The sequence below is a fragment of the Talaromyces atroroseus genome (genome assembly GCF_001907595.1).
Source record: "Talaromyces atroroseus strain IBT 11181 chromosome Unknown scaffold_25, whole genome shotgun sequence".
In the NCBI taxonomy this organism is placed as follows: domain Eukaryota; kingdom Fungi; phylum Ascomycota; class Eurotiomycetes; order Eurotiales; family Trichocomaceae; genus Talaromyces; species Talaromyces atroroseus.
The window spans coordinates 607-27,935 of record NW_017971457.1 but is presented as its reverse complement, the minus strand read 5'-3'; the positions used below and the strand labels follow the sequence as shown (position 1 = coordinate 27,935).

The following is a 27,329-nucleotide window of genomic DNA, read 5'->3' as shown; positions in this document are numbered from 1 at the left end:
TCCAAGCATTCAACTGTTTTTTTTGGATAACGCTTAAGGGATCGGGGTCTCCGCTTTCAAAAAGAAGAATAAACCGCTCCAGTCTTGCGCAGAAATTTGTAAAATCATTAACAGATTTCATATTGATACATGGAAAGCGTTAGAGAAGGAAGGGACGGAACAAAACAGAACGGGATAGAACAGAATATATTATCATCATTCGCGACGCATTAAGTGTTACAATGCTTGCCTTTGATTGGCTAGGTTTCATAATTCTGTCCTATTCCGTTCCGTTCCGTTCCATTCCACTCCGTCCAGCCCTAGTAGCTTCCACCGAACCAATGGCAACGCCTGTTCCCGCTACCATGTCTGTGTGAAGAGATTAGCAAAAGCTAGCCCTAGACCAATAGTGTTGTCAAGAGCTTCTCATACATATAAAAGTAAGCGCTGTCCTATGCATGCATGCATTTGCGTAATATCGAGCTATAATTCCTCTTGGGCGTCGCTTATGGACGTTGAAGTCAAAGCGGCTAAGCAGTGAAGACAATACTAGTGACCCGCAGGCGGACTTCATTGGAGGTTATCAAAGAGGGGTTGAAATAGCGCCTGCGTACTTGCATGAGATGCTATTTGGTCTGTCCAGAGGAAGACGTCATCACGTCTTTGAGTACAACTAGCTAGCGTAATATGTGCTGCGTTGTTATGCATGGCTTGTATAGCTAGGAAAAAATCCCGCCCTTCTTACGGATTCATAGATTGCAAATCAGCCTACAAGAGCGAGATGTGTTCCCATCCCAATACACATATTTAAGACGCCAAACCCTACAACTGATCAATTCCCTCGACTCCAGACCATATTTATTTGCCATAGACATCCATCATACTGAAACTCACCGACCTTAGCTAAACTTACGACAACAACATCACGCTCATCATTCCAAGTCCACCCACGATGTCTGGCACCGACCCCAGTGCTAGAAAAGCAGTCAACGATGCGCTTATTAACTCCGGTAGCGTCGCCGTCGGACAGATAGTTGACACAGCAAACTCCTCTGTTGAGAAGCGTCGCAAGAACAAAGAGGAGAGAGCGAAACGTGAGGCTGAAGAAAAGGCTGCCAAGGAGAAGGCAGAGGCCACTGTTCGTGCCAAGAAGCCCAAGCCTCCTGATTCATATATACTGATAGTTATGTATAACAGAAGGACGGTGCTTCTAGTTGAGGTCGATTTTTCTTTCCATAATCGTTATTTGTCTTTATGTACAATCTGCGATGGTTTACTTGAATGAACTTAATATTTGTTGGTATTTTCAGGAGATTGATGTTAGGGGGTGCCACGCATCTCCTAGCAATTTGTAAACAATGTGTAGCTGCAGATCGATATTTGGAGCGTCGAACGATATGATCAAGTTGTAAAAGGTCGTTTCAGAGTCCGCGCTGAATCTCAACAAGAGGTGTATATTTAAGTAGGTTAATCGTTTAGGTCTACTCCTCAGAGACTCTTCATATAATGTACATCAGTTCTACGTATAGCTAACCTAAAAAAAATATTGGTGTCTTTATCGAGTTCTGACTAAGCTCGGCCAATTGACCCACTTTTAGGATGCGAGCAGCGATCTTGCATAGCCAACTGGTTATAAACGGGTCGTAGCCCCTTCTTTGCTGTTTCTACCCCAGTGCTCGGTGTCAAATGTCGAAGCTTCCTCTGACGTTATGGATACCAACGCCATTATCGATCTTGTCCACGAGATGCAGGGCCAACTTTGGGTCGACAAAGTGAACGAGACCCACAGAACAGGCCATCTTTGCAAGTGGGTGTCGACTTTCCATCCCGAAAAACGTCCCTGTCAACTCGACGGTACATTTCATTATGGCGCATTTAATGCCGGCATGAAGATGGTCTTTAATGACAACTCTGCTTGGATGGTTCGTTTCCCTCGTGTGGGGATGGTTTGCGACCACTATGCCGATGAGAAGGTTGCCATGGAGGTGACAGCCCTAGAACTTATCCGCAAGAGGACTACCATTCCCGTACCAGAAGTCCGGGCATGGGGTCCCACTGCTAGCAACCCACTTGGTCTTGGTCCATTCATCATGATGGATTTCATTCATGGTGTGAGCCTCAGCGACCTTCTCAAGGATCCTCAGGCTGAGCAACCCACCAGACTTATAAGAGAGGACATCGACGATAGCGATATCGAAGTTATCTATAGGCAGTTCGCGAATTTCCTGCTTCAGCTCTTCAAGCTTGATTTTGACCAAATCGGCAGTTTACCATCACCAAATGCTGAACGCCAAAACGTTGTACCTAATCGCCCGTTAACATTCAAGGCACATAGCATCCTACAAAATGGAGGAGTTGACACCTTCGGTAAGACTCGTGTTTCATGAACCTACCTCTTTGCTAATACACTGATTAATTTTGTGGCTCCTAGGTGATCGAGATAAGGGCTTTGCAACGACGACTGAGTATTTTCAATATATTACCGGACAGGACTGGGAGCAGCTTATTCACCAACCAAACTCAACTTTTGGTTTATATGATGCTAAAAACAAATATATGGCATTTAAGGTCCTGCAAGCCTTGACAAGCGACTTGGTCCATAAGAAGTATGACTGTTGCAAGTTTAAGCTGATCTGTGATGATCTCGGCTTGGCGAATCTGATTGTCCGAGGGAAGAATGACCTTACTATCGTTGGAGTAGTAGATCTTGAATGGTCATATATCGGACCTGCTCAGCTGTTCGCCTCGGCACCATGGTGGCTCCTTCAAGACAGACCTGTCAATAGTGCCTGGGACTACAATGGTGATGAACCGCCCAAGATTGCTTCCCGGTACTTCAAATACTTGGAGGTTTTCATACATATTTTAGAGGAAGAGGAGGCAAAATTACCAGGGAATGAAGAGAGGGAGCTCTCTAGCCTTGTTAAGTGGTCGCAAACTTCCGGAGCCATGTGGTTGCATATGCTCCTTTCATCCGGCTTTAATGACCATCGCAGCTTTCCTTTTACACAGCTGCGCCGACACTTGGGGGCTTCTAAATGGACGAAGTACGAAGAAGAACTTGATAACGCAAAAGCGCTTGATGTCTTCGCAACGTGGAAGGTGGGCCAGCTAGATGAGTACGATGACGCCTTGGAAAAGCGGGAGAAGGAAAAAGCGTTTGTAGACAGCGGGAAGATGACAAAAGAGGAGTTCATTGCCAATGCTCTGATAGAACCTGGCCGCCTCTCTCGCTCCTCGTTTGAATTCGCTGATAAGGGGAGAGATGTCAAGGGGTTATTTCATAAGATGGCTGCCTGGGTTGGCTTGCGATAGCTGTTATGATATTCGGGCAACAATTTATCGTTGCTTATTTAGAAGGCGGAAGAACATTCCACCTTAGCGACATTTTTCTGCCAATACCTGGGTCCTTTTCCAAATTTGTTTATCTGACTTTGTCATACTATCTATGTTACGCTCCCAGTTGTCCGTCCGATTCTTTAAAATTATGTTTACGAGGGCGCAGTTCAAGGAAAAACGTTTTAAGGGCATTTGTGCTTTTTCGTCCTGAAAGATAAAATGTCGAAGCAGCGTTTTACGAAGGGCATTTGCGCTTTCTTCCCCTGCGTTTCGAACATGTCTCCGTTGCTGGGACTTGCTTCGCCTGCCGTGCCCGTGCGTACTGTCGCAACGCCCTCTTCACCCCACCCAGCTCGTCCTCCGACTCCCATGTATCCTCCCACCGAACCAACGCCATCCTGCGACCAGACGAATCCAATCGACGCTTCAGAATACAACGGTACTGCCATCGGCCATCGCCTGAATGGTGGTCCGCATCATCGGTATCAGAGGCGGACTCGGAATCTTCAATCTCCGAACCGAGCTGCCTCGATACAGACGCCACAGAAGGAGACTCCGCGGGCACGCGGCTACTTCGTCCCAGGTAACCTCCATCTGAACTAGTCTGTAGATTCCGTTACGACTGGCCACCGGCTGCCCTTGAAAAGCCCGATTGCTCAGCACCGGGATCCACCAGACTATTAGGCGAAGGTCCCTCGCCGCTAGTGACGCTGCCGGAGTATCGCTTCTCTGATTGACGCGAGAATATGCTACCCCGAGAGGCAGAGGCAGAACCGCTGTCATCCGTACCGTATCCACCGCCGTCATGATCGTTTCTTATCGCGAAAAGGCCGGGCGAGCGCACTCGGCCCTCACCGATCAATCTGCCAACGGGGCTATTGTAAGAATCATGGTGGGGAGCGGTTCGTTTTGTGGCTGCCAGCACGTTGTTAGGATAATCCAAGGTCAAGTTGCAGGAAGTGAGAAGCATACCTGAAGCTTCATGACCGACTTCGTCGATCGGATCTGGGCGGTGAGAAGGACTGGGCTCCGGCCGAGTAGGTGGTCTCCGCAACTAAGTCGAACGAGACAGAGCTGGAACGACGACTGGCAGAGTCTGCGGGCTTGAAACGCGCGCTGATGGACTTCGCTTTCGCTGCGACCATTCTGTTGACGGACCTGCGGTGGCACGCGTCGAATCTCCAAGAACCTCCTGCGAGTCAATCCTTTTGCCGTTGCGGACGTTGAGAATATGCTTCCGAGCTCCATTTGCCCAGAATTGACACTTGAGGATCAACCGAAGATAGTTGCTGTTCCGAGGACTCCGTTGCCCGGTGGGCCGAGTCAAGACTGAAGTCAACAGGCGCTGCACGGGACCCGGACATGCAGATTTCCAGCAATGGGTTCGTGGACGCCGTGGGATCCACATGTGCCGCCATGGTTGTCGCTTGCCATGGACTACGCTGATCAGGGAAGGCTTCATGAGGGTGGTTTTGATCGTGGTCTTGATCGCGGTATTCTGTTTCGTGTAAGCTGAGAATGGACACGGACTGACCGCAAGGACTGGGGGAAGGGGTACGTACCTTTGGCGGGCACGCAAATCGAGGACTCTCCATTCTCATCTTTTCCTCCTCCTGTCGCAAAAAAGGGGGCATTGGATGCTTAGCCATAGTCCTTGGAGTACGGGGAATGGCCATTGATTCTGTCAGTTGTGCTGGAGGCGACGACAGCCGGTGGACGCGGCGGGAGGGGGTGGTGAATCCTGATTGCTGGCTGTGAGAAAAGGGGGGTGAGGGAATTCGGGCGCAGGGACGGGATTGAATCGGCTTTTCGGGAGAAGTATTCACCAGGGGATATGTTCTCTATTGGGGATGCAGGGAGCGGATGGGGAAGGCATTGATATTGAATCTTTGACAAGGTACCAGCCATGATCACGGCGGCAGTGTAAGTCGGGGGTTTGTAGAGAAAAGAAATATGGTCTGAGTGAGAATCTCGATCAACACACTCCTCTGCTGCGTTCCCAAGAGGGCTTATATACCCATCTTTTGGATATAACCGCTGCGAGCGAAACCGGCCTTTTTCTGCTTGAATACCGGCTCTGGCCACACACCCTTTCTATTTGCGCCTTCCTTAGCAATGAGACAGTGACATCGCTGATGTAGTCGTCGTTGTCGTAGTTGTCGTCGTCGTCATTGACGGGCTAGATGATATCCAATCAGGAAACGCCCGTTCCAGCTCAAAATTGAGACACGGCACAGTGACGGTTCGCGCTCGCTCCCAATTCCCTTCTCAGTTCACCGCTGAGGCAGTGCTGACCAAGTCCATGACCTTGCCATCTCTCGATCGCACATCGGCTGCTATCGCGCATGAACTAGGCCGTCCTATTGGCGCCTACAGTGGATCAACGTCCTCGTATCTCCTCCACGAAGGCGTAGTCATCGGCTAACACGGCCTTCACGCAATCCGCCCGGAGAATGCGGTATTTTCGCCATTAGTGTCTTCCGTATAGGCATGCATTGATCGAAGCAGTGGCTTCTGCGCCATCCGAAACGATAGGGCCTTCGCTCGACGCCGAGGCTACAAGCGAGGAGCGATCGGGCCCCGTGATGAAGTAATTCGGTGTCAGCCACCAATGGGCGCTAAACGTCGACCTTCGAGGGCCAGAAAAACAGAATGATGGCGGTCCTTTGACACGGCACAAATCTCCGATCACCCGTGAGGTATTTATGCTATTGGCTTTGTTTCACCCTGAAGCAATATCGTCGTCGTCGTCGTCAGCTGGACTCTCCGTCGGCGGACACGACACACAAGATCGACAGGTCTGCTGCGACAGGTTTGCTGTAGGGGGGTGGGAGAATCGATGGGACCGGTATCTCGAAGGAACAGCCAGAAGCCGCGGCATCGAGCGCAGAACGGGGGGTTACTGGAGCACAGAACAGAAATCAAAGCTGAAGCGAAGTGAAAGGAAAAGACAATTCACGATGGGACAATGAAGACCTTGCATCAGCTTCCATGCCAGCTCACAGGGATCTCGAGTGACCCAAGGCAGCGGGGACATGGCTCGATGGCGCCACCGCAATTTCCGACGGTGGTGCCAACATAGTGGGGGCGGCCGCTGGCAGGAGTCAGCACCGACCAAAGAGGCGCAACGGCGAGGGCGATGTTCCAGGGGAAAATGCAGACGTGGAAGGGACGAGGTTAAAACAGCGAGGGGACGGGGCTTTTATACCTGACGGCGGGCACGGGCCGCCGTGACGATACGGCGTACGGGAGGACTAGGCCCCAGGCGGCAAGACTAACCGCATCGCGTAATTCACAGGTCCCACGTTTACTATAATTCGGTAAAAGACATGGTTGGGTTGTTCTTAGCTGATTGTTGATCTGCAATCCATCCGTAAACCGAAGATACCGGATAATCCTCTGCCTCGTCTTTCTTCCTAGTCAACTAGCTGCCCTCTCATACCTCGTTTGTATCCATAGTGGCGTGAGATACAACGAGTCATTACTTTAGGATGTGGCTGTCGATCATGAAATACGGTACTGAAATTAACTGGTTAAGGCAACGCCTTGCAACGCCTTGACATTACTCATGAAGATAGCAAATATACATTCCTCCATTTGCCTACACTTGTCTGCCAACGATCTGGTGGTGTATGTGGCTCACAAGCAAGAAGGTATTGCTTCAGTTGTTTTAGCCTAATTTACGATGATGTGCCTACCCCTCTCGTCATGCTTCGTTCGTTGACTCCTTCAATTTAGTATAATAGCGCATCTGCAGGGACAATTTTTTTCGGTATGGGAATCGCTGCGCAAATAGATCCTCGATCTCATCCCACCTGAGCTCTTTGGCCTTTAAAGCAATAATGCATGCATCCTCCTCAGGCGTGAATCGAGCCCTTCTCGCGGAATGAGCTGTCCGCTGCCGTGGCCGAGATTCTCTTTGTCCGCCTGTGAACAATGACGAAAAATCCGTCTGTGACAGCTCTAAGCAGTACTTGACCTCGGCTCCACTAGATCGTAATCGGAGGAAACCTTGGACGGGAATCGGCTCACTCTCTGCGCTCAAATATTCTGGCGGTGACTCTGGCCGCTCAGCACGTGGAGGCTCGGCAGATAACTGTCTGGGTATTCCTCGAGAAGTGGATGAAGATTCATCCAAACTTCTCCGACGACGCTTAGATGGGGGCAAGCTCTCGCCGGCTTCCTCTATCTCGGAGGTATCTAAGTAGTCTATGTCGTTCTCATCATCAGAGGGAGCCGAGTCCGATTCATGAGAGTCTTCGGCGATCCAATCGGAGCCGTGCGAATAACCAGAGGCCCGCCGACAGGACTTTCTCCGCAATGAAACGGAACGAGACGGACCTGGGCTCACGACCAGCGGAGTTGACGGGCAGGACAAACGCGCTGACGGACTTCTCTTTCGATCTGATGATTCCCCTAATTGACATGAACTGGCGCCCTGTGAATCTCCTGAAGCTCCCTGCAAGTCGGTGCTCTCATTTCTCTGGGAGCTTTTGCCGGACTCTGAGCTGTGATTCCGAACTCTGCTTGAACGCGGAGTATTTGAAGGTTCTCGATTGACAATGGACGATTCCGGTGCGGGGTCCTGTATGGCCGTACCCGTCGAATCAGCATTGGTCACACTAGACGTTAATGTATGCGGTGCAGACGTGCAGAATTCCGGCGATGGATCCATTGATGCTGCGGACGCGAGATTATTGAGCTCTTCCTGTGGCTGTGATTCATCTCCTGTGATTGGCTGCGTAGGCTTCCCGTCCGCCGGTGACTCTAGGGGGTTTTGTGCGGTGATGCTAGACGACGGCAAGTCAGCAGCCACTTGACTTGACTTCTCTGGATCAGGCGAAATCGCATGGAGAAGGTCGTCAATTCCTTGTTCTACTCACTTAGTAAAGAACAGACTAGCCACGTGATCTAGGAGTTACCTTGTGTAGAGACACGATTCGGCGACTCTCGATCGCTATTTTCCTTGCCATTTTTAGCAGAAAGGAATTCATCCAGTGCTCGGTCGAAATCATTCTCGTGCACGGGAAGAGAATTGGCTGAAGATAATTTGGATGAAATGTGTAGAGTCTCAGATGCGGAACGACTGGAGGGAACAATAGTTGGTGGACGGGGAGGAAGAGAGTGACGCAGCAGTGGTTGTGAGAACGAGGGGAAGGGGGAATTGGAGTGCGTCGAAGGGGTAGGATCGGGTTTTCCTGATGAGTGATGAGAAAACGAAGGGTGCTGATGATTAGGATATGTGCTCTTCATTGGGCGGGCAGGGAGGGAAGGCGGATGATAAAACTTGATATTGTTCAAGGTAACTGCCATGATGGCGTGCAAACAGGGAGTCTGTAGCAAAAGGAACTGGTGCCATCCTTCAGGCCGCGCGCTGTAAGGATATATATACCCAATTTTGCGGTGCAACAGCTCAAAGGATCGTTGCTCTTTCTCCTCGAATCGGTGAGCCGCTCTTGCCGCCTCAACCACTGGCACATTCATGGAGATAAGACCGTAGCAACGCCAATGCAGTCGTCGTCATCGGTGGGTGTATTTCCCTCCAATTAACGAACAGAAATTGCAGCTCAAAAATGAGACACGGCTCGGTAGCGCATCCAACACAGTCTATCCTCGCGTTCGGCTGTCCTTTGTCCCACAATCGAGGCAGTGCGGACCGCATCTGTCTATTGGACGTCTCAGATTCAGCTTCCTATTGGTGAAGCCTGTGAGAGTCAGAGTGGATTGATTAATCTCGTATTTCGTCTTCGATCAAGGTATCATTCATTTTCCAGCAGCCCCATTTTCAATCCACAATCGAGGCTATGCCGACCCCATCTATGACTGCGTTATCTTTCGAATTGCCCTTCCGCTGCCGTGATGGATGGATGAGTCAAGCCGTGTCATTGGAGAATGGATGAAACCCCTGGATTTCCGGCTGAATGAAGACGTCACCCACCTTCCAAATGAACAATGCGGTATTTTTGCCATTGGTCTCTCTTGCTAGGATTACGTTGTAGCAGTGGACTATGCGCTAGCATACGGACATGGCGGCGTGACAACACAGAAACGGACGAGGACTGGAGTGGCTGATTTCCGGCTGCCTAAAAGCCGTCATCGAGTCACCGGATCAATCGACCGGGCTATTGGCTTGTGTGGCCAAAATCTTCCGGTGGCGAGAATTGGGGAAACGAAGCAGGCGCTGAATGGAGTTCTGCCTCGTTAAGACGAGCAGAGGAAGCAAACGGCTCATTTTGGTTCGATAGTCATTTCATATATGTATTCATGTTCAAAGACGCAAAACCCCGTCATGATAGATTTGGCCGGATCGTAGTTCGACTTCATTCGTGCAACAAGTAGTCAATCGTCGTATGAAGAGAGGGCTGGCGCTGCAGGCACAAAGTGGATCGTTGAAAAAATAGGGGGGCGCCAGCGAGGTCTGAGAGCGACGATTCCCCTGCCGTCTCACCCGGCGGCGCACAGGAACGCGAGACCGCTGCACAGCTCGAGGGGAAAATAAAAAACGGACGTGGAAGTGACGGTCGTCGTTCGAGGACGCACTCGCAGCTTATATAGGCCTCGCCCGGTGGGGCGGCCGCCGTTAAAGCGGCGAGACGGACCGCTACGCCGAATCCGGCAACCCCATTACTGCCACAGCCCAACGCTAAACGGGATCGGGGAATTTCTTTTCCGTTCCGCGTTCTGGTTGGCCGGCGGCCGAAACGTGCGCCCCGCTAACCGGCACATTAAATACTTAATTATACGTTCATCCGGTTAGCGTGTTGCCGAAAAGGGTCACATCTAATGCCGCTCTACGAGGCTCACTAACCGCCAAGCCGTCCCTCACGTGCGACGGCCGTTGCTGCCACGCACCCGCGCCTTGCCGCCACAACCGTTTTCTCACGCCGTTTTAACCCAGCCCGTGGACCCACTCGACCGCGCCGTCTTTGTTGCGCTTTTGCCTGTTCCTGTCCGCGCTGCACTGCTCTGTTCACCACAGTTTTCAAAGCCAGAGGGAGCCGAAAATGGCGTCGCTCGTCCACACTCTTCCATGGGCTTCCCCGGTCTGTCTCAGACCTGGCCTCGCCTTACCCTCCCCCCTTCGGCTTATAACAGGCCTCGTCCCCTCCGTTCCCGTCCTTCGCCCTCTCCTCCCAGACGCTCCCATCTCTCACTTGGCTGGCCGTCACATATTCACTTCTCACGATGACCACGACCGATGACGGTAGTGACATGGTCATCTCGGACCATGAGAGCGTCGCCAGCGCAGGCTCACCGAGCATATTCTCGACGGACCCCGCCGAGGACAGTTCAGACAGCAGCCTCTCGGACGAGGAGTCGGACAACAGTGATAGCGATGAATCCGGCTCAGAATCGGAGGTGGAGGATCTCATGCGGATGGAGGGTGAGGTCCAATACGGCCCCGAATACTACCTGGCGGCGGCAGAGAATCTCGACGTCTCGCAGCTGCGGCAACAGCGATATAGCCCGCTTACCCGAGAGAAGCTGGAAGACACCAAGCATTATTGGAACCGGTAGGTTCAGGTATCTCCCGGCACTGACGCTCTTTATTCCACTGACGTTCTCCTTCTAGCTACTGTCGATTTACCCACCAGAACCCTGATGAATGTTTTCGCACACTCGAGGATCCCGACGAGGCCGCTCGGTTTATGTACGGTTTTTTGAAATGGCGATGTGACCGACGACACGGAAAGGGAGGCCGGCGATGCCCCGGCATCCGCAGCCAGGACTCGCTGGAGACGTTTTGGAAATGGTGGCATCTGGTCTACAAGAGGGAAATGGGACACGGGCTGGACCCGATGGCCCTGAGAAAGATCAACGATGTGAGCGATGCGTTTAGGAGACAGTGAATGGTCAGAATTTAACCATTACATGTAGGTGATTGCCATCGTGGCCAAAGAGAAGGATCTTCGAGTCGGTCCGCGTCCCAAACCCATTATGTACATCGAAGACCTCGCGGAGTTTGCACGGGTGCTGCTGACCACCAGGGAGATGACCTTTGAGGTCGGATGGCAGCGGATCCAACTCCTTCTGTTCTGTCAACTCGCCGCCATCACCGGCAGCCGGCCGGAGGCGCTGCTGAACATTCGGTATCGGGACCTGTACCTCCGTCTGATTCGAGATCCAAAAAATGACCGTCCGCGGCTACTGATTGACCTGACGCTCTCCTCGACCAAGCAGTTTCTCGAGAAAAAACCCCAGTAAGTGTCCATTTCACTCTTAATCCCGATGTCTGCTAACCACCCCAGGGACCCGTTCTCAATCCCGGAGATTCTCTTCGACCCGACCTTGGTCCTCAGTCCTCATGTCTTTCTCCTGGGCATGCTCTTCCGGCTCAAGGCGTTCAAATCGCCGCGAGTCAACAGCCCGGAGCGATTGTACGAACTCGGAGTGCTGCACGGGCTGAATCAACAGGACCTTCCGCTCAAGGACGAGTTCTTGGACCAATTTGTGTTCTGCCAAGCGATCCGGGAAAGCGACGGTGTTCGGATTGCCCTCGACCAACGGCTCTCCGGAGGTAGTTTGCGATACCGGCTCCGCCGCGGGGCACAAATCACCGGCTTCGAACAGCCGATGAGGCCGTATGCCCTTCGCTACGGGGCTGCGAAAGCATTCAATAATAGCCGTAAGTTCCCGGTGTCTGATGGCGAATTGAGCTAACCACATCCTCTTCAGCCGACGTCAGCAAGGAGCTGCAAAACGTCATGCTGCAGCACGCGAGCATCGAGACTTTCATCACTCATTACAGTGTGGGTATCGATGTGGACGCGCAGGCTATCGCCCGCGGTCTGACGCCTGAACAATATCTCATCCGGTTTGCTCGATCCATGAGTGCTTCGATTGATCCCCGCCGTCCGTGGAAGGTAACGTCGGAGCTGTCGAGATCGGTGGAGAAATTGAAGGAAGTGATAAAAATCGCCCAGCAAGTCATCCAACGCCGGCAGCGACGCGACCAGCTCGGCGTTGGATTCAAGGGTAAGTGCCGAGGATTCTGCAGGCGACGAAAGGCGACGCGCGCACAGCAGAAAAAATGCCCTCGGATTTGTCGTCGGTACCGGAAGGCGGAGAAGAGATACCAGCGAGCATCTCGTCTCCTGCGGAATGTGAAACAGCGTCACAAGAACCGGCTGGTGCGCGAGAATCTCGAGCGGTATAAACGCGAGCAGCCGGTGATTGACAGTGAGAGACAACTCACCGGGAAAGTGGTGGATGAAGAGGTCTTGACTGCGTTTCAACAGACCGGGGCGATCACCCCGCAGCTTCTGCGGTTGATGGACGCGATTTTGACCCTACCGGAGCCGACGGTAGAAGCGGAATTGGGGCGAAGGATCCGCGGGATCTATGCAGTGATAGACTATGGGGATGTTGAAGAGGGTCCGCCATTACGTCCGGCCCCCCCTAACCCAGCGTACGTTCCGACTAGCTCCATTGTCGGTGATAAGAAGGAACCGGTGCCGGAGAGCGCAGACGCTGTTGCTCTCCGTCGGGCGGTCGACACCATCTTCATCAAAGAGAAAACAGAGAGGCCCGTCATCTGTTTTTTGTGTGTGGGCAACCCTCGCCTTCCCGTTCATGAGCGGACGAGGAACTATCATGATCCTGGATCGCTCAGCCGGCACTTTGTGCGAAAGCATGCGAAACCCATGTGGCCTGAGGGCAAGAAGGTCCCATGCAATGTGTGCAATGTGGAGATGGAAAGCAAGAGACATCTTCTTCTTCATGCAGAGGAGGTGCATGGAACCGTCTCTCGCGTGCCACCTTCGAGGTTAGGCCTCTAGAGATTTTCTCCTGCCTTCTGTTGGATCGCCAGGCTGGCCCTGACCCTTCACATTCTGTTCTTTACGCATGCAGAATCCATCCAAGTCGACGAAATTTAAATTTTCGAGAAACATCGTTAGGAACGGCCTTAGTATTGTTCATTGTCTCAAGGCATGATTTACCCTAATCTAGATGTGTGGATTATTAATCTGATGAATTAGAGTTTAATCATCTCTATGTTCCTGTGTCTTGCTTCATCACCCTTCCATTTTTTATTTCTCGGGGCAGAGTTGGTCTTTGCTTGGTTGTCAAATTCTCCAAAGGACAATATCTTCTTTTCGACTTGTGTACCGACGAATTGAGCCTAAATATATAGCATAAATTTGTCTCTAAGTGCGCGTTCCTCTTGGGCTAAGCTTAATTCCTATAGCATACTTTTGTTTGATGCCGGTGCGAGCTATCCGATCCCTGAAAGGAAATCTCCCATTACATTGATAAGCACAAGATCGATTGATCTAGGCGTAGCGAGGCTCTTACCTTCAATCTGCCGCTTCATCTGGCACAAGGGATTTTACTGAAAAAAGAACCTTAAGATCTGTCCCAAGTGATGTCTTGCTCAAGAGATCTTTCTCGTATGAGATCCATAAAAATGAGGACCAAGGGCACGCTGCGTGAGAGAAATTAGAATAGGGGAAACCATGCGCAAGAGAGTTTATGTGCAAGACATATTTCTCGCACGATAGATATAGCTCAAGAGAAAACCCTCCCAGGTAAGCCACAGATCAACCTCGCGCAAATGCAATGTGTACAGGATGCTATAGACACAGAAATAGAGCTTAATAATTCCCGTCAGAGAAATTAACTAAAAATACAGCTGCTCATGATCTGAGTGTAAAGTAGACATTCTTATGCAATGACAATGTGTATACATCAAGTGACATCGAAACATCTCATTTGCCGTTAAATCTGATGTTCAACTAGTTCTGGATATAAGGCCTTGCAGGATACGATGCGCTCTCTGCAGCAAGGACAGTTGGAGTTGAATAGTGGCTCAGCCGTGTTCATGTCACTTATGCAGGTAGTACAATACACATGGCCACAGCCAAGTACGCGCCAATATTCCTTTGACTTGTAACAGATCTGACACTGCAAGTACTGGAGGCTTTTTCGTTCATCAAGAGCCCGTTGGAGTTTCTGTGTCTTCTCTTCTGACGCACGAAGCTTCTCTTCAAGGTCTTCTCTTCGCTCGTATAAACTCCTCAGCGCGTATCGAAGATCTTTGATCTCCTGTATCCACGCTTGGCCCTGATCCCGAACATCCTGGGAAAATTGTTCCTAGCATGTGTCAGCTGCAAGGAATATTAAGCGAAATATTCATACGGAACACACCAATGTGGATTCAAGTGACAGCGTATCGGCGTTTTTCTGCCTCTTCCGTCTGCGTGGAGGATTGCGTGCGGCAACAGCCTCCATCAGCTGTTCATAGTCTCGGTAGCTATAGTCAAGCGGCCTTTTGTTTGCACGCCGCGGTCGCGATGTGGAAGCTGCAGTCTGGTCGTCGTCATCATCCAGTACAATGATGGAGCCCGCAGTGCTTTCGGTATCGCGAAACTGTGGTTCATCTAGGGGAATCGTGGAAGGAGGAGAGTCCATAGGATTTTGGCTCCCTTCATGAGAAGGCTCGCCTGGAGAAGAGGGTTGAATTGTTTCCATGATGATGGCCGTGCCTGAATATGGAAAGAAAGATTTTTTTGGACGGAAGAGAAGGACCTCATTCACGGGGTGTCAAGAGGCTTTATATAACCCAGGAGTCACGCTAGCACGAATGCTTGGTGGTCGGATTGCCGATTTTCTGTGACGAAGCTAGGCTCAACATGGGATGACGATGGCAGGTTTTGTCAGTGATAGCGTGTTATTCTACTCCGACCTGGTCCGAATTACAGGCTCACATTCTCTGGCTCCGCCGTCTGGCTGAAAGATAGCGAGACATCATGATGCAGCTAATGCGAAGTGCATTTCATGGCTCAAGGCGGCAGCAATCGTGACTGGTCCAGGGTACCTAGTCTGGACCATCACGAGGACCATTTGCAAAAGGCATTCCTGGCTGTGTTCCATTCAGACGCCAAAATCCCAGTCCAAGCTCCCTACCCTGAAAGAATACGGATGAGTCGGGCCCGTAGCGTGGCAATTCTACTGTTGCAAGGCACCTCTAGCTCTCAAGTGAGTTTAGAGGGACTGTGCCTTGCTCTGTATAAATAGCTCATTACTCTCCAGTCGGAGATCAGCAGATACCGAGCAAACATCATGGCTGCAAACTTGCAATCACGGTTTCCAGGAGTGGAGTTTGTCGGAGAGATGTCGTCAACAACCTTCATTGGAAATGTAACCATATCTCCAGGGGCAAGGATCGATCTGTCTCAAGGAGTTCGTTTATGCGGTAGTACTGTTGGCCGCGACGCAATCATCGAAGGGGGCTGCATCAAAGGCTCTATCATTGAAGGCCGTGTCTCAGGAGGGAGAATCGAAGACACCTATGTTGGTGTCTTTGCAAGGATCAGTGGTGGAATGCTGCGAGGCTGCACAATCCAAGGTCATGGCCAGGTAGGGGGTGGCAGTACCCTTCAAGACACTGCTGTGACCGACAACGCACAAATCAGCGGCGGTCAAGCTTGCGACTCCGAGATATCTGGCAACAGTCGGGTCACCGGAGGATTTCTTGTCCGGTCCATTGTTCAGGATGATGCGCTGGTGACTGGAGGACAGGCATTCGATTCGTTGATTTTCAAGCACGGTCATCTCAGCCACGGACGGATCGTGGAGGCGCAAATCGACGGTAATCCACTCAGCTTGCGTCCAACTGGCCGAGGCGAGAAATACCCTCGTCAGGATGCCAGTATTCCCCGAGCCCCTGACACGGCTGTGTCACGTCTTTCGGAGAAATCGAGGAACTGCCAGCCCCCTGATGTTCTCGTTGACCAATTGACCGGCAACCTTATCATTCAGGCAGCTTGCACGCCAGACGGTGAGACCTACGACCAGTCAAGTCTCCACCGACTGGCTGTCTCTCAGGCATACGGAAGATGCTATCCTAACCGAGAGATTGAGCATCTCAGCGACCGATGGCGACAATATGCGGCTGCCTGTGACTTGATGCGCATCAAAGGTCACACCGAGTATCCCCCATTCCCCCTCCCTCGATTTGTCGACCCCATTACATCCCAGCCAATTATTGCCGCCCTGTTATGTTCTTGTGGCCAGACGTATGACCGATCGAGCATTGAACAGTATATTCGGCAACACCATTCCTGTCCTATGACTGGCCACCCGCTCCAGAGAAAGGACCTATACGTCAACCAGGCCGTTCAAAGGATGATTGCAGATCAACTCAGATGCCGCTACCGTGAGGGTGAGGATTAATGTGTCTTGAGAGAAAATGCATTGTAGACAGCTTTGCTGTCGTCGTGAACACTCCCATAGAGAATGAATAGATGCGGTATATTGTTCAAAGGATATAGATACCTGGAAGTGCAAGTAGCTGATTGTCGTTTCCTCCCACTCCTCAAACTCTTCTCCTAAGACATTCCTGATAAAATCCAGCGTCCGAAGGTATTAGGTTTTGGCTTGCACCTGGACATCATTGTGATATACACCGAGGTAAGAATTGCCTCCGCGATCCATGTACTCAAGCCGATATGACGTAGCCGGATTTATGGACTCGCAGAAAGTATGATAATCATTTTCGTATTTGGTAGCACGTTCTTGGTATTCCTCAGCACAATACGTGATAAGTGTACCATTATCATCATGGTCGTCCCCTATCAATACGACAGTCCGCAGTCCAGGCAGGATTGACAGGGCTGGGGCAGACGATGGGTCCCATTGCCAGTCCTCCCATTCCGTATCCTCGACAAGAAGGATCCTGAATTGAGTAATGGAAGTCTGATAGGAAGCCCGTAGCTCTTCAAGGCCTTCAATGTCATCTGCGATATCGCAACTTAACCAGAGAAGGTCTTGACGAGGATTGAAATAGAAAGCGCATTCCGGCAACTCTGGATGTTGGACTAACGCATATGTTTTAAGCGTATGCATGCGGGATTCTTGACATATCCAGAGAGCGATCGGAAATGGGCATTTCTCCAATGGGGATGGACTCTCCACGGGCCTCGAGCTAAAGTCTGTCTGCAGTAGTGTAACAAAAGAGCTTACAGGACGAAATACCATGAACTCATCGTTTTCATCACCATCCAGTTTTGCCCGGCTTGCAACTTCGACGACCAGTGCGGAAGGCCATGTACGTTCCCAGATCATCAATCGGACTTCCGGGGGAAGGGATTGGAAGTTGATATTTGGAGAACTTTCCGGATCTTTTCTTAATCTTGGGCGTTTGCGAACGGGTTCATCTCGAGCGGAGGGTGCCATTCCTAACATCTTGGCCTGTGGGTGAGGTCGGCGACCGAGAATAACTGTATTAGACTTTCACCCTGCTCAGAGTGTCTCATATCCTTGAAGCTCAGCCAGACGGCGTGAACAGGAAAATATGCAGGTATTGAGAGTTTCGGAGCTAGGAGAAAGAAATGCATAACCAAGGTCACATGATTACCCGATCTGCCTTGGCGCACGAGGGGCTTTACCGCGTGGTTAAAAGAGTCTTCTGGTCTAAAGGCCAATTACCATTGGACGCTGCTGTGATTTGTCGTTCATTTCGACGCGCGGTAACAGCTTTATATGGTTCCTGTGATTGGCTGTTCTGCCGCACGGATAATACACCAACTAATTGACTCGCAAGATCTCGAAAACTGTGGGATTCTGCACAATAATTATGGGAGAAAATTGCCATTCTTCAACTTCGCTACGCAATGGAACTACATATCAGGAGCACCGGGTCAGAAGGCCCTACAAGTCGTCAACGTCTTGCCTGTAGAGGAAATCTCGCTTTGCTGCCTCTGATCGGTGCCGCTTTCTTCAACACTTCTTGCTGCTCCCAGCACATCTTGAGCCACTCAGGCATCCGCAGTTGGGCCTCCTACAACGATAGCCGCAACCAAAATTGTGGATGTCCAGAATCTTGGTAATGCGATATGATCGGGTTCTGAAGGTAGGGCTCGTTCATCGCGACTGTCTTTCCGCCGCCCGGTTTATTATTACCGATGATACTCGAACTGGGTTTTTCACGGTTTGATTTCTGGCCCAGGCGATCAGTCTCATTTTCCGGCGAGGTTGTCACCACAATTTGTGGGATGGACTCTTCGTATTTTGGCGAGCAATCTTTCCATTCTTTGCCCTCGTCCGTTGACAAGATGTTGGTGCTGAGAACAATAGGGATTTCGCCACACATTGATGGCGTCACGGTATAATACGTCGAAAGATTATCATCTTCATTTCCGGATGAAGGTGTTTCTTCAAGCTCATCGCTGCTCAAACCAATGGGAATATTGTCATATGTCGACGGTGTCTCGCACAGCTTTCCAAATAGCTCGCCGTCTTCATTGTGGCTCCCGGACGGAGATGATGACTCCTTGGCCGGAATAGCGAAGAACAAGTCATGTAGGGGTGGGAGTAAGTTCGAGTCTTCCATGGTGCTTGCTTTGTTGAAAAATATGAAAGAGTTATCTGTGTTAATGGAAAGAACCGGCGGAGATCAAGAGTAGGAGGCCTTATATAGCATGGTGCAAACCACCCAGCCACCATAATCACGCAGTCACTCGACCAACGACGGGCTCACGGGCAGAGCATCCACCGCAGGAGGGAGTTCAGTTTCAAGACTCGTACACAGCCGCCTTAAGGCTCACTTCATGCTGCAGCACTAAAGCCAAATTGGACCGCTCGTGGCCTATCTATTGAACTCCTGGTGACCCAGCGTTGCATGTACCACCAAGGCACAGCCTTCGCGGCGTCATTTGACCCACGATCGGTTAGTGATGGTCAATTCAAGAGGCCTTTGGATACAGCCACATTAGACACGTCGCTGCGGTGGCAAGTCACTGGTATTTGGAAATCAGGATAGTTTCCTGCTGCTATCATCCGCAGCTGCCTTTCATTCGGCAGGTTTTACTCTCTAGTCAGGCTTCACGGACACGGAAAGTCTCGCAAGTGAGTCAGTGGTACAATGCATACGGCGACAAACCCTAGAAAAGCTAGACCAATATACGTGTTGCATATCTTTCCTGTCCTGGAATGGCCAATTTGGATCAATGCAAGTATAAAAAGGCCCCTTCTCCCCCGTCCTTACCACCTACCCTTTCACATCTCTATTTTTCTTCTTACTACGCACCTTTCAGAAACCACATTTGTGCTTCCGCTCTCACATTGTCTGCGTGCCTCGCGCATTCCAAAGTGCCTTTTCACCTCATCCCTGCTCAAGCAAACCTCATCTATAGAAGCGGATTCAAGCTTCCAAGAATGGCAGCAACCAACACCAAACGCCCAAGAACTCCGTCATCGCATCGTGTGAAGCAGCGGGTACTGAGATTGAGTCCTCATTTACAACTACGTTCGTACCGTTGCCCCAAAATCCGACATAAAAATACCATTTTTGACTTCTCCACCGGCATCAAATCTATCAGCATGCCTCATTATGGGAGAAAATATGTGAATTATGTTGTTCGGGCATGCAATCGGATTCTCAACCCTAAAGAGGGTCATTACCGCCGAATCTCTCGGAAGAAGTTACGTTGCTGTCAGATAATACTATCGAAAGTTCTTGCCTGCGGGATAAGCACTAGCCAGGGGTTTCCTATTTGTGTCAAGCGAGAAGCCTATGATGTTATCGCCGAAGCCCTTAAACACTCAGATCCACTTGTGGATTATCTGGTCCGTACGGCAGCTGAATGTGGAAAGGCCCCCAGAATCGGATCTTGATTTTCAGGTTACATTCTTGAAGGCGTCAGAGGAGTATATGAATGTACATGATGCTTGAATTGGGCGCATCTTTATCAATGATGACTGTCAGAACCAAGCAGCCTTGGTATTAAGACTCTTGTAGTTAATGTTCAAATCCATTATGATGTAACCCTTCTTCAAGAATTTCCAGATGGCAAGATCCCCCCGTAGGCCAGCATCAACAAATCCGAACTGAATAAATATGTGAGAGCGCTAGGCTTTCATTACACACTATTCTCCTTGCTTACCCTGCTTCTTGATTGGTTGTATTCTCTTCCTTGCTCCCGAATCATCATTGGTCAGAAAATCCCTGGGGGTTTTCCATTGAGGGATGGGATAATATTGATCCTATTTTCCGCAGTTAGCTCTGACGGTTAAGTTACGCATAGTATAGTACCAGGTGCGACAGCTTTGATGACCAAAAGCTTGTCTTGTCTGCACAGAATGTCTTGATTCGCCCATCTTGAAATTGGATTCCAAGAAAGATGTTGGCATCAGCAACAATGCTTAGCTCGCATGCCTTTTTGAAGAGTGTATTGCCGCGACGGTTTCGCTGCTGTCTTTTCTGTTTCTTCAGTAGTGTCTCTCCCGTTGTGGTGAGCGGTTTAGTCGTTTGTTCCATCGCACTTGATGGTACGCTAGTTCAGAGTCTTCATCGGCCAGTGTCAGATAAACGATAGCAGCCAAATCCTCCCTTTTAAAATGACGACCTAGACGAATCTAGGATCCCTGTCTGATTAAAAGGCGCTTTTTGGATTTCAGGCCAAAACTGGACTCCTCTAGCGCTGTATGATACCTCTGTTTCTATTGGTCCAAAGATCTTGATATCCTAGAAGATTATGATTAGTCATCCAAACCTTAAACAACGATCTGCAGAGTCTAACCAACATTGGTGTCCCTGCCAAAAGTGGACTCTGACCAAGCGGCTTAAATCGGCTATGGAGATTGACGAGGGAGAAAGAGAAATATCTTCCCCTAGCATTCAGAATGCCCTTTTTTCCCCTGGATGCAGTAGCTTTGTAACATAGTTTTAGTCTAAGAGCAAAGCTAGGGTGCGTGCCGTCTTCCCTCAGACACGCAGTGATCCACCTGTTTCACCTTTGCTTACGACGCTCAGCTTTGTCCAGTGGTGTGAACATGATGGCTTTGGATGTTACAACAGCGAGTAATGAGGAGTTGATCCAATTTTGTATTCAGCGAGGAAAGGAAGATGCCGTGTTTGCCGACATAATAGGCGCAATCGTGGTCAAAGTCACTCATACCATCGTCGCCAAATGGGGATACAGCGTGACAGCCACTGAAGCAACGATGCAAGAATTCGCTTACAATAATGTGAATCATGACATCGTTCGAGTGCCTAGGGTTTATCGCTTTATCCAGGATGAATTAGGAAGAGGATTTCTATTTATGGACCACGCCCCCGGCCAGAAACTCTCGGATTTGGACCTCTCCATTCACACAGATATCATACCCCGCATTACCAATATCATTGCCCACCTTGGGCAAATCAAACAAGGGCAAAAGCCAGGTCCAATCGGTGAACGGGGTCCGCAGGGGTATCTCTGGGGTGACGATGGCGTGGACAGGGCCTTCGTGTCTGTTGCACATTTGAATCGCTATCTCAACAGGCGTCTATCACTTAGAAACGACTCTATTGATCTAAGTCCATATCCACTCGTTCTCTGTCATATGGACCTGGTTCGTCGCAACATGATACTTGGAGAAGACAGAAAATCCATTTGTCTTCTCGATTGGGCCCATGCTGGATTTTATCCGCGATTTTATGAACTTGCGACGCTTTCGTGCATGAGTCCCTACGATGAGCCCTATGAGAAGCCACTTATTGCAGCCGTGGAATCAATGATGCAGTTAACGGATGATGAAAAACGCGATATGAAGCTGGTCCATTACGCCCGGGCAGCGACCCTGAGATGGATATTGTAGGCGACGCCTCTTTTTTTTTTGTATTCCTCATCTTTCAGTCGAAGCTAATATTGTGCTGGTACAGTCCCGAAGAGCCTGAGGAAGCTTAAAAGTAGCAGAACTACTCACCAGATTCTATTCTTCCTTGATGCTCAAATTTTCCATATGTATTGAATCATCGCTCTCAGGCAGCCATGATAATATCTGTTCAACCCTAATCTTTATGTCCGTTGGTCTGAGACTGTACTCTAGTGCTTCTCTTATAGCTTTATGCCATATGTCAGCATATGAGTCTTTCCAGTCCTCAATAAAAGCTTCTGCCTGAGCTCTAGTTCTGAAAACCTTATGGCAAGATCCCTTGAACCTTTTAACTTCTAGCGCTGCGCCGTTTTTTCCACTGGACAGCATAAGTAACAGTTCTAGAAGATGGGGACTGGAGACACATACTAATAACAAGGATATATCCCAGGGTTTTCACCATTAGCTACAGCATAGAACGCTTGACTGCCTGGTAATGGGGCCGTTTCTCCTGCTTCCTCCTTTAAAACTTCTTTGGGCTTTGTGACTCCATATTCGTCTCTCAGGAAGTTCCGAGCTTTTTCAAGAGTAGGGAAAGCGCCGTGCTTTGCTTCACACCCGGTCACCCGTGGATGTGCATCACCCCTGAGCAATAGATTAGTGTTTATTTTGCTTGGCTACTTGGATAGACACACCAAGACGAAAAGATGGTCGGTTCGTCAACGCGGCCCAAATAAATAGCGTAGTACTCGTTCTTTGCCTTATTCTTTATTTGCTGGCTCCGTGATACCCTCATCTTTGTATCCACTTCAATGCGACGAAAAGTTAAGAAAAGAAAAAAGCTTTAATCTGAAGCACGGTAAAGCTGATCCTCCAACTCCATCAATTATATAGATTCACTGTGGGATATCGTGCGGTGTGGTAAACTGTCAAGAATTAGGTTTGTCCGAAGTGGAGTAATTGCACAATATTTATAACTTAGGGTTCCGAGATTCGAGAAATGTTTTGAAATACTGCACATAGCACAGCCTCCATAAACTATGTGAGCTACCGTAACACCCTAAAAGCGGTGTTGGTGCGCACTACGACACGGTCCATTCCATCGGTTGAATGATAATGTAACATGAGGACCGATGCTACTGTAATATATCACGATGACTGTGGACAAGTAATAATCCCTTCAAATGTAAGGGATCATCCTGGTGCATTCCTAGATTGCTCGGTTCCCATTTCCCAGCCTGATCTATTGGCTTGGCTAGGTTGGGGAGGCTTTCTTCCTCTGAAGGCGGCGTAGAATGTGTTATCTTCTACTATGTTATTTTCATTTCCCGGCACTTCGATATCGGGACTTCGAAAGTGACTGCTAAGATATGCTCCGAAATTTGATTGAATAATGGTCCTTGGAAAACTCTGCGCAGATCTTCCCGGCTTTTGCTCCGTACTCGGTACTGAATATTTCAAGTTCTGTTGCATGCGCATCCAAGATGCCTGTTTGATTCGTCCGTGGCGATCTGCGGCTAGAATAGATTTGGAACTCTGTATTCTTTCTAAAATTCCCTTGATAAATCTTGAATATCTTCCGAATTCAAGACTTATCAGCTGAAGCCTCTCTGGGTCCAGCAGATGATGCAATGTAGTCAGAGTCGTTGTTTGCCGATGAATCTACCGCCGGGACATTCATGAAAGCACCAGCAGTATTCATAGATGCTGTGTAACACTCGCAGGGAATTCGGGGACGTTGATGGGCCGGATATCGGTCTCATATCAGTATACAGTGTGTAATACGATCACGTAGCCGGATTTTCGCCGAACAGAAAGACACTTGAAATACGAACAAAGAATCGGGATTATTAAAACTCCGATTCTTTATTAAAATATTATACTCCGCCTCCGGATCTGCTACATTCTTATTTCCGAATGTGGATCCAAGGCTGTCGGTATATAATTCATCAATCTTCGTGATCAATGGCTATAATCATATTGGATGCGTTGGATGCGACTTCAGTTAAGAGCTCAGTGAGAGAAGCAAAAAGCGTACAGACTCAATGGACGACGACTTTGAAAATGAAATCCTAAAGGAGATACTGGAGGATATTAGCAGATCGGATCATCAGGAGCCCTGGTAGGTATCTTGTTTTGTTTGGAACTGGACACCCTGCTGATTGGCGAAGCCCGCAATGCGGAAAACTACCGACAGGACGCTGTTTTGAGGAGGGCCACTTTGACTGGTGTGTTACACATCAAAGGATTGTTGTAAGAGACGGGAAGGGTTGCCGCCATCAGGATGCAGACGAAGCATGCAGCATTGAAATACGACTGTATCTATCTGATCAGATATGAATCTACACGATGGCCGCTGCTTGGTTCTACCAAAGCACTAAAAAGTCAGTTCTTTCAGACGGAGGGTGTTTAGATGGAATTCAATTCCAAGGTGCATGGAATGGGAAGCTATTATGTATTGAAGGTCCAGCCTGTTAGAGTGGGTCTGATCGTTCTGATCGTCATCCCCATAACAATGACTAAGCTTTCTGTTCACGCCTGAAGCTAGCCATGACTAAGGTAAGCACGAACAAGGGCTGTGTGGGGCTCGACAGACGGATGAATAAGCTTCGTGTTTCCGCTGGGAAAACTGAACCATGACGTATATTGAATGAGAGAATGATACGGCGGCGGCAATTTAGAGAATAACTGTATGTGTAGTAGATAGAAACGTACCTAGTATTGTGGTGGACAATATCGCCACGTGAGAAGAAGCTAGCTGGTAAGAAACGTAAAGACGATGCGAAGCGACCTTTGTCGAGGGATTACCTTCACTGCTGTGTAACCTTGTACAGGTGTCTTATGGCATTGGCAGCATCAAAAATTTGCCAATTGGGCGCGCCAGAAAGCATTGGATTGCGGTAAGGGGCTTTATGCCTCGTAGAGGTTGTGACGTGTCAGAATGTGGGTTATGTGTTGGTGGCCAAACTTTTACATATAAGGCTTAAATTCTACTGCATCAGACCAGCTGGCTTTATGCCATTTATTGACATACATTCCTGCCAGAAGCAAGGGCGCTCTGTGGAATCTTGCTGCGGGAGTTATACAGCTGACTATCATCGATCGTTGTAGAATTAAAATGGAATATTGATATAAATGAATCTGCCCTGCCCATCCGTATGCTCGCAATATAGTTTGAATTCCGTGTGCTGCTATGGACAGTGTAATTTCAATCAACACTCAAAAGGAAGGTTCGAGGTCTCCTACAATGTCTCGTAAGTACTGCTCATCAGCAACAGGCATACGCAAGTAATTCTGAGCTTTGTAGTATCACCATTAAGAGTTCGTGGACACTCTGCAGATGTGAATATCAAGACCTCGACGACTTCATCACAGGCATCTACCGAAGTTAGAGATGCTGAGATTTTGGGGCTTACAACCACTCTTGTTGGAACAAGTCTCCAAGATAAAACTTCACCAATCATTATCTCAACAACCACTGGCATAAACGAACTTATTGAGACAATAGATGCCTTGGCAACACATCCTCCCTCGTTGTACGTCGATCTCGAAGGGGTTAACCTTTCGCGAAACGGAACCATATCAATCCTCCAGATTTACATCATGCCCTGTGACACCACCTATCTCATCGATGTTTATGTCTTGAAAAAGGATGCGTTTACGTACCGAACACCACTTGGCCGAAATTTGAAAGAAATTTTTGAAACACCTTCCATTCCAAAGGTTTTTTTTGATGTGCGCAATGACTCGGATGCTCTCTACAGTCATTTTGGAATTCGTCTCGCTGGAGTACAGGACCTGCAACTGATGGAGCTTGCGACGCGTAGCTTTTCGAAGAGACGTGTTAACGGTCTGGCAAGATGCATTGAGCACGATGCATCCATGACAACTGCGGAAATACGGGAATGGTCCGTTGCAAAAGAAAAAGGAAAGAACTTGTTCGCTCCAGAGCGGGGAGGTAGCTACGAAGTGTTCAATGTTCGCCCCCTCACGACGGAGATTGTACAATACTGCATTCAAGATGTTCGATTTTTACCGACGCTGTGGAGAAATTACAACGGAAAACTGAGAGGTCATTGGAAAAGTAAAGTTGAGATTGAAGTTCAGAACAGGATCAAGCTTTCTCAGTCCCGTGACTACAATGGCAAAGGGCCGCACATGGCTTTAGCACCCAGAGGTTGGAAATAAACCTTTGGGCTCATCATGTGCTCTACAGTGCCTTACACTCTTTCTACCCTAGGGTGAAACGTACTAGTACGTATATAGTTAATCGATAGAGGGTCAGTCTGGTTTCAGATTCGACAACCGTCCTAGAATCATTCTCGCCATACCTCATAATAATAACCTAGATAATCTCCCAAGTTGATGACGCTAGACAGGAACATTAAGAAGGAACGGGAACGCCCGCAATACCTGGACAGGCGATTAGGATTGTAGAGGATTGGATTGATTGCGAGAACTAACACCTGGTTGTGGGCGGCTCATTATACATGAACCAGATACACGGTAACTAGTGGGGCTGACGCCATTTTATGTATTGAAGGTCAATGCCTGTTAGAGTGGGTCTGATCGTCATCCCCAGAACAATGACTAAGCTTTCTGTTCACGCCTGGAACCAGATCCACGGTATCTAGTGGGGCTGTGGGGCTACAGGCGGATGAGTAAGCGTCGTGTTTCCGCTGGGGAAACAGTACCATGACGCAATTGAATGATGGAGCCGCACCAACCCATCAGAAAAAGGATCCTCAGATTAGTATTCCGGAATTTTATTCCTAGTATGGAATGGTTTCGAGGTAGCTGTAGAAATTAGGAAGTGAATCCCAAGTTATCGTATATTCTAGCCGAGAGCCTCCCGTCCTGGTCAGCTCTAAAGAAAAGCTCATGTATCTGGCAGGGCCTCGGAGATGACGTAAGATTGTAGGCACCAGGCCCGGGCAGCATGGACACGGACCGGAGGCAGTAGAGCCAGCGCCGCCGATCAGTGGCCCCTGACACTAAGCCAGAGAGACAGAGCCACGGACATCTAGACACAGACAGACAACCACCGCCCAGCAGCCCCCTGGGCCATGGAGCCCTGGCGGCCCCGCCCGCCAACTGGCCACGGACGTGCCTCTCGCGAGGCCATTCCACCCAGGGAGACACCGAGACGCGGTCTCTTGGGGAACAGTATAGCCTCAATTCTGGAAGGTTAGTCGATGTTGAGGTAGGTTCAGAGTTGCAGGGCCAGAGCGTGCGACAGAGCGCGCTACTAGAGTGGTAGAATGTTTAAGCACGTGATCTGTGACTCATATCTAGGCAACAACGTTTAGTTGAACATTCGTCTAACACCCTGCCAAGAATGTAGAAGGGCTCAGAAAGTAGAGGCCCCGAAAAGTAGAAGGTCGCTAAAGACAGCGTGAATGACTCAAGAGCTACCGGCCACGTTGAGAAAT

The 27,329-nt window shown here is 49.4% G+C and overlaps 10 protein-coding genes across 10 annotated transcripts; 5 read left to right on the top strand and 5 right to left on the bottom strand.

The window, feature by feature from the left end:
• Positions 1-931: 931 nt before the first annotated feature.
• On the top strand, positions 932-3,294 carry UA08_09477 (hypothetical protein; the record flags this gene model as incomplete). The annotated part of the gene is made up of 3 exons (XM_020265402.1): positions 932-1,117; positions 1,653-2,346; positions 2,411-3,294. The coding sequence occupies 3 exons, from the start codon at positions 932-934 to the stop codon at positions 3,292-3,294; spliced, it is 1,764 nt and encodes a 587-aa protein (XP_020115377.1).
• Positions 3,295-3,553: 259 nt separating this feature from the next.
• Positions 3,554-4,994, bottom strand: UA08_09476 (hypothetical protein; the record flags this gene model as incomplete). The annotated part of the gene is made up of 4 exons (XM_020265426.1): positions 3,554-3,887; positions 3,939-4,233; positions 4,477-4,816; positions 4,881-4,994. The coding sequence occupies 4 exons, from the start codon at positions 4,992-4,994 to the stop codon at positions 3,554-3,556; spliced, it is 1,083 nt and encodes a 360-aa protein (XP_020115378.1).
• Positions 4,995-7,024: 2,030 nt separating this feature from the next.
• Positions 7,025-8,631, bottom strand: UA08_09475 (hypothetical protein; the record flags this gene model as incomplete). The annotated part of the gene is made up of 2 exons (XM_020265425.1): positions 7,025-8,193; positions 8,241-8,631. 2 exons carry the CDS (start codon positions 8,629-8,631, stop codon positions 7,025-7,027), a joined length of 1,560 nt encoding a protein of 519 aa, XP_020115359.1.
• A 1,872-nt stretch (positions 8,632-10,503) lies between these two features.
• UA08_09474 (hypothetical protein) lies at positions 10,504-13,097 on the top strand (the record flags this gene model as incomplete). Its single annotated transcript, XM_020265424.1, has 5 exons — positions 10,504-10,832; positions 10,892-11,141; positions 11,197-11,519; positions 11,568-11,944; positions 11,995-13,097. 5 exons carry the CDS (start codon positions 10,504-10,506, stop codon positions 13,095-13,097), a joined length of 2,382 nt encoding a protein of 793 aa, XP_020115358.1.
• Positions 13,098-14,037: 940 nt separating this feature from the next.
• On the bottom strand, positions 14,038-14,790 carry UA08_09473 (hypothetical protein; the record flags this gene model as incomplete). Its single annotated transcript, XM_020265423.1, has 2 exons — positions 14,038-14,412; positions 14,467-14,790. 2 exons carry the CDS (start codon positions 14,788-14,790, stop codon positions 14,038-14,040), a joined length of 699 nt encoding a protein of 232 aa, XP_020115368.1.
• A 591-nt stretch (positions 14,791-15,381) lies between these two features.
• Positions 15,382-16,494, top strand: UA08_09472 (hypothetical protein; the record flags this gene model as incomplete). Its single annotated transcript, XM_020265422.1, has 1 exon — positions 15,382-16,494. One exon carries the CDS (start codon positions 15,382-15,384, stop codon positions 16,492-16,494), a length of 1,113 nt encoding a protein of 370 aa, XP_020115367.1.
• A 192-nt stretch (positions 16,495-16,686) lies between these two features.
• Positions 16,687-17,505, bottom strand: UA08_09471 (hypothetical protein; the record flags this gene model as incomplete). The annotated part of the gene is made up of 1 exon (XM_020265421.1): positions 16,687-17,505. One exon carries the CDS (start codon positions 17,503-17,505, stop codon positions 16,687-16,689), a length of 819 nt encoding a protein of 272 aa, XP_020115370.1.
• A 595-nt stretch (positions 17,506-18,100) lies between these two features.
• On the bottom strand, positions 18,101-18,652 carry UA08_09470 (hypothetical protein; the record flags this gene model as incomplete). Its single annotated transcript, XM_020265420.1, has 1 exon — positions 18,101-18,652. One exon carries the CDS (start codon positions 18,650-18,652, stop codon positions 18,101-18,103), a length of 552 nt encoding a protein of 183 aa, XP_020115369.1.
• Positions 18,653-21,096: 2,444 nt separating this feature from the next.
• On the top strand, positions 21,097-21,989 carry UA08_09469 (hypothetical protein; the record flags this gene model as incomplete). The annotated part of the gene is made up of 2 exons (XM_020265419.1): positions 21,097-21,896; positions 21,965-21,989. 2 exons carry the CDS (start codon positions 21,097-21,099, stop codon positions 21,987-21,989), a joined length of 825 nt encoding a protein of 274 aa, XP_020115372.1.
• A 3,155-nt stretch (positions 21,990-25,144) lies between these two features.
• On the top strand, positions 25,145-26,085 carry UA08_09468 (hypothetical protein; the record flags this gene model as incomplete). The annotated part of the gene is made up of 2 exons (XM_020265412.1): positions 25,145-25,151; positions 25,205-26,085. The coding sequence occupies 2 exons, from the start codon at positions 25,145-25,147 to the stop codon at positions 26,083-26,085; spliced, it is 888 nt and encodes a 295-aa protein (XP_020115371.1).
• Positions 26,086-27,329: the final 1,244 nt, after the last annotated feature.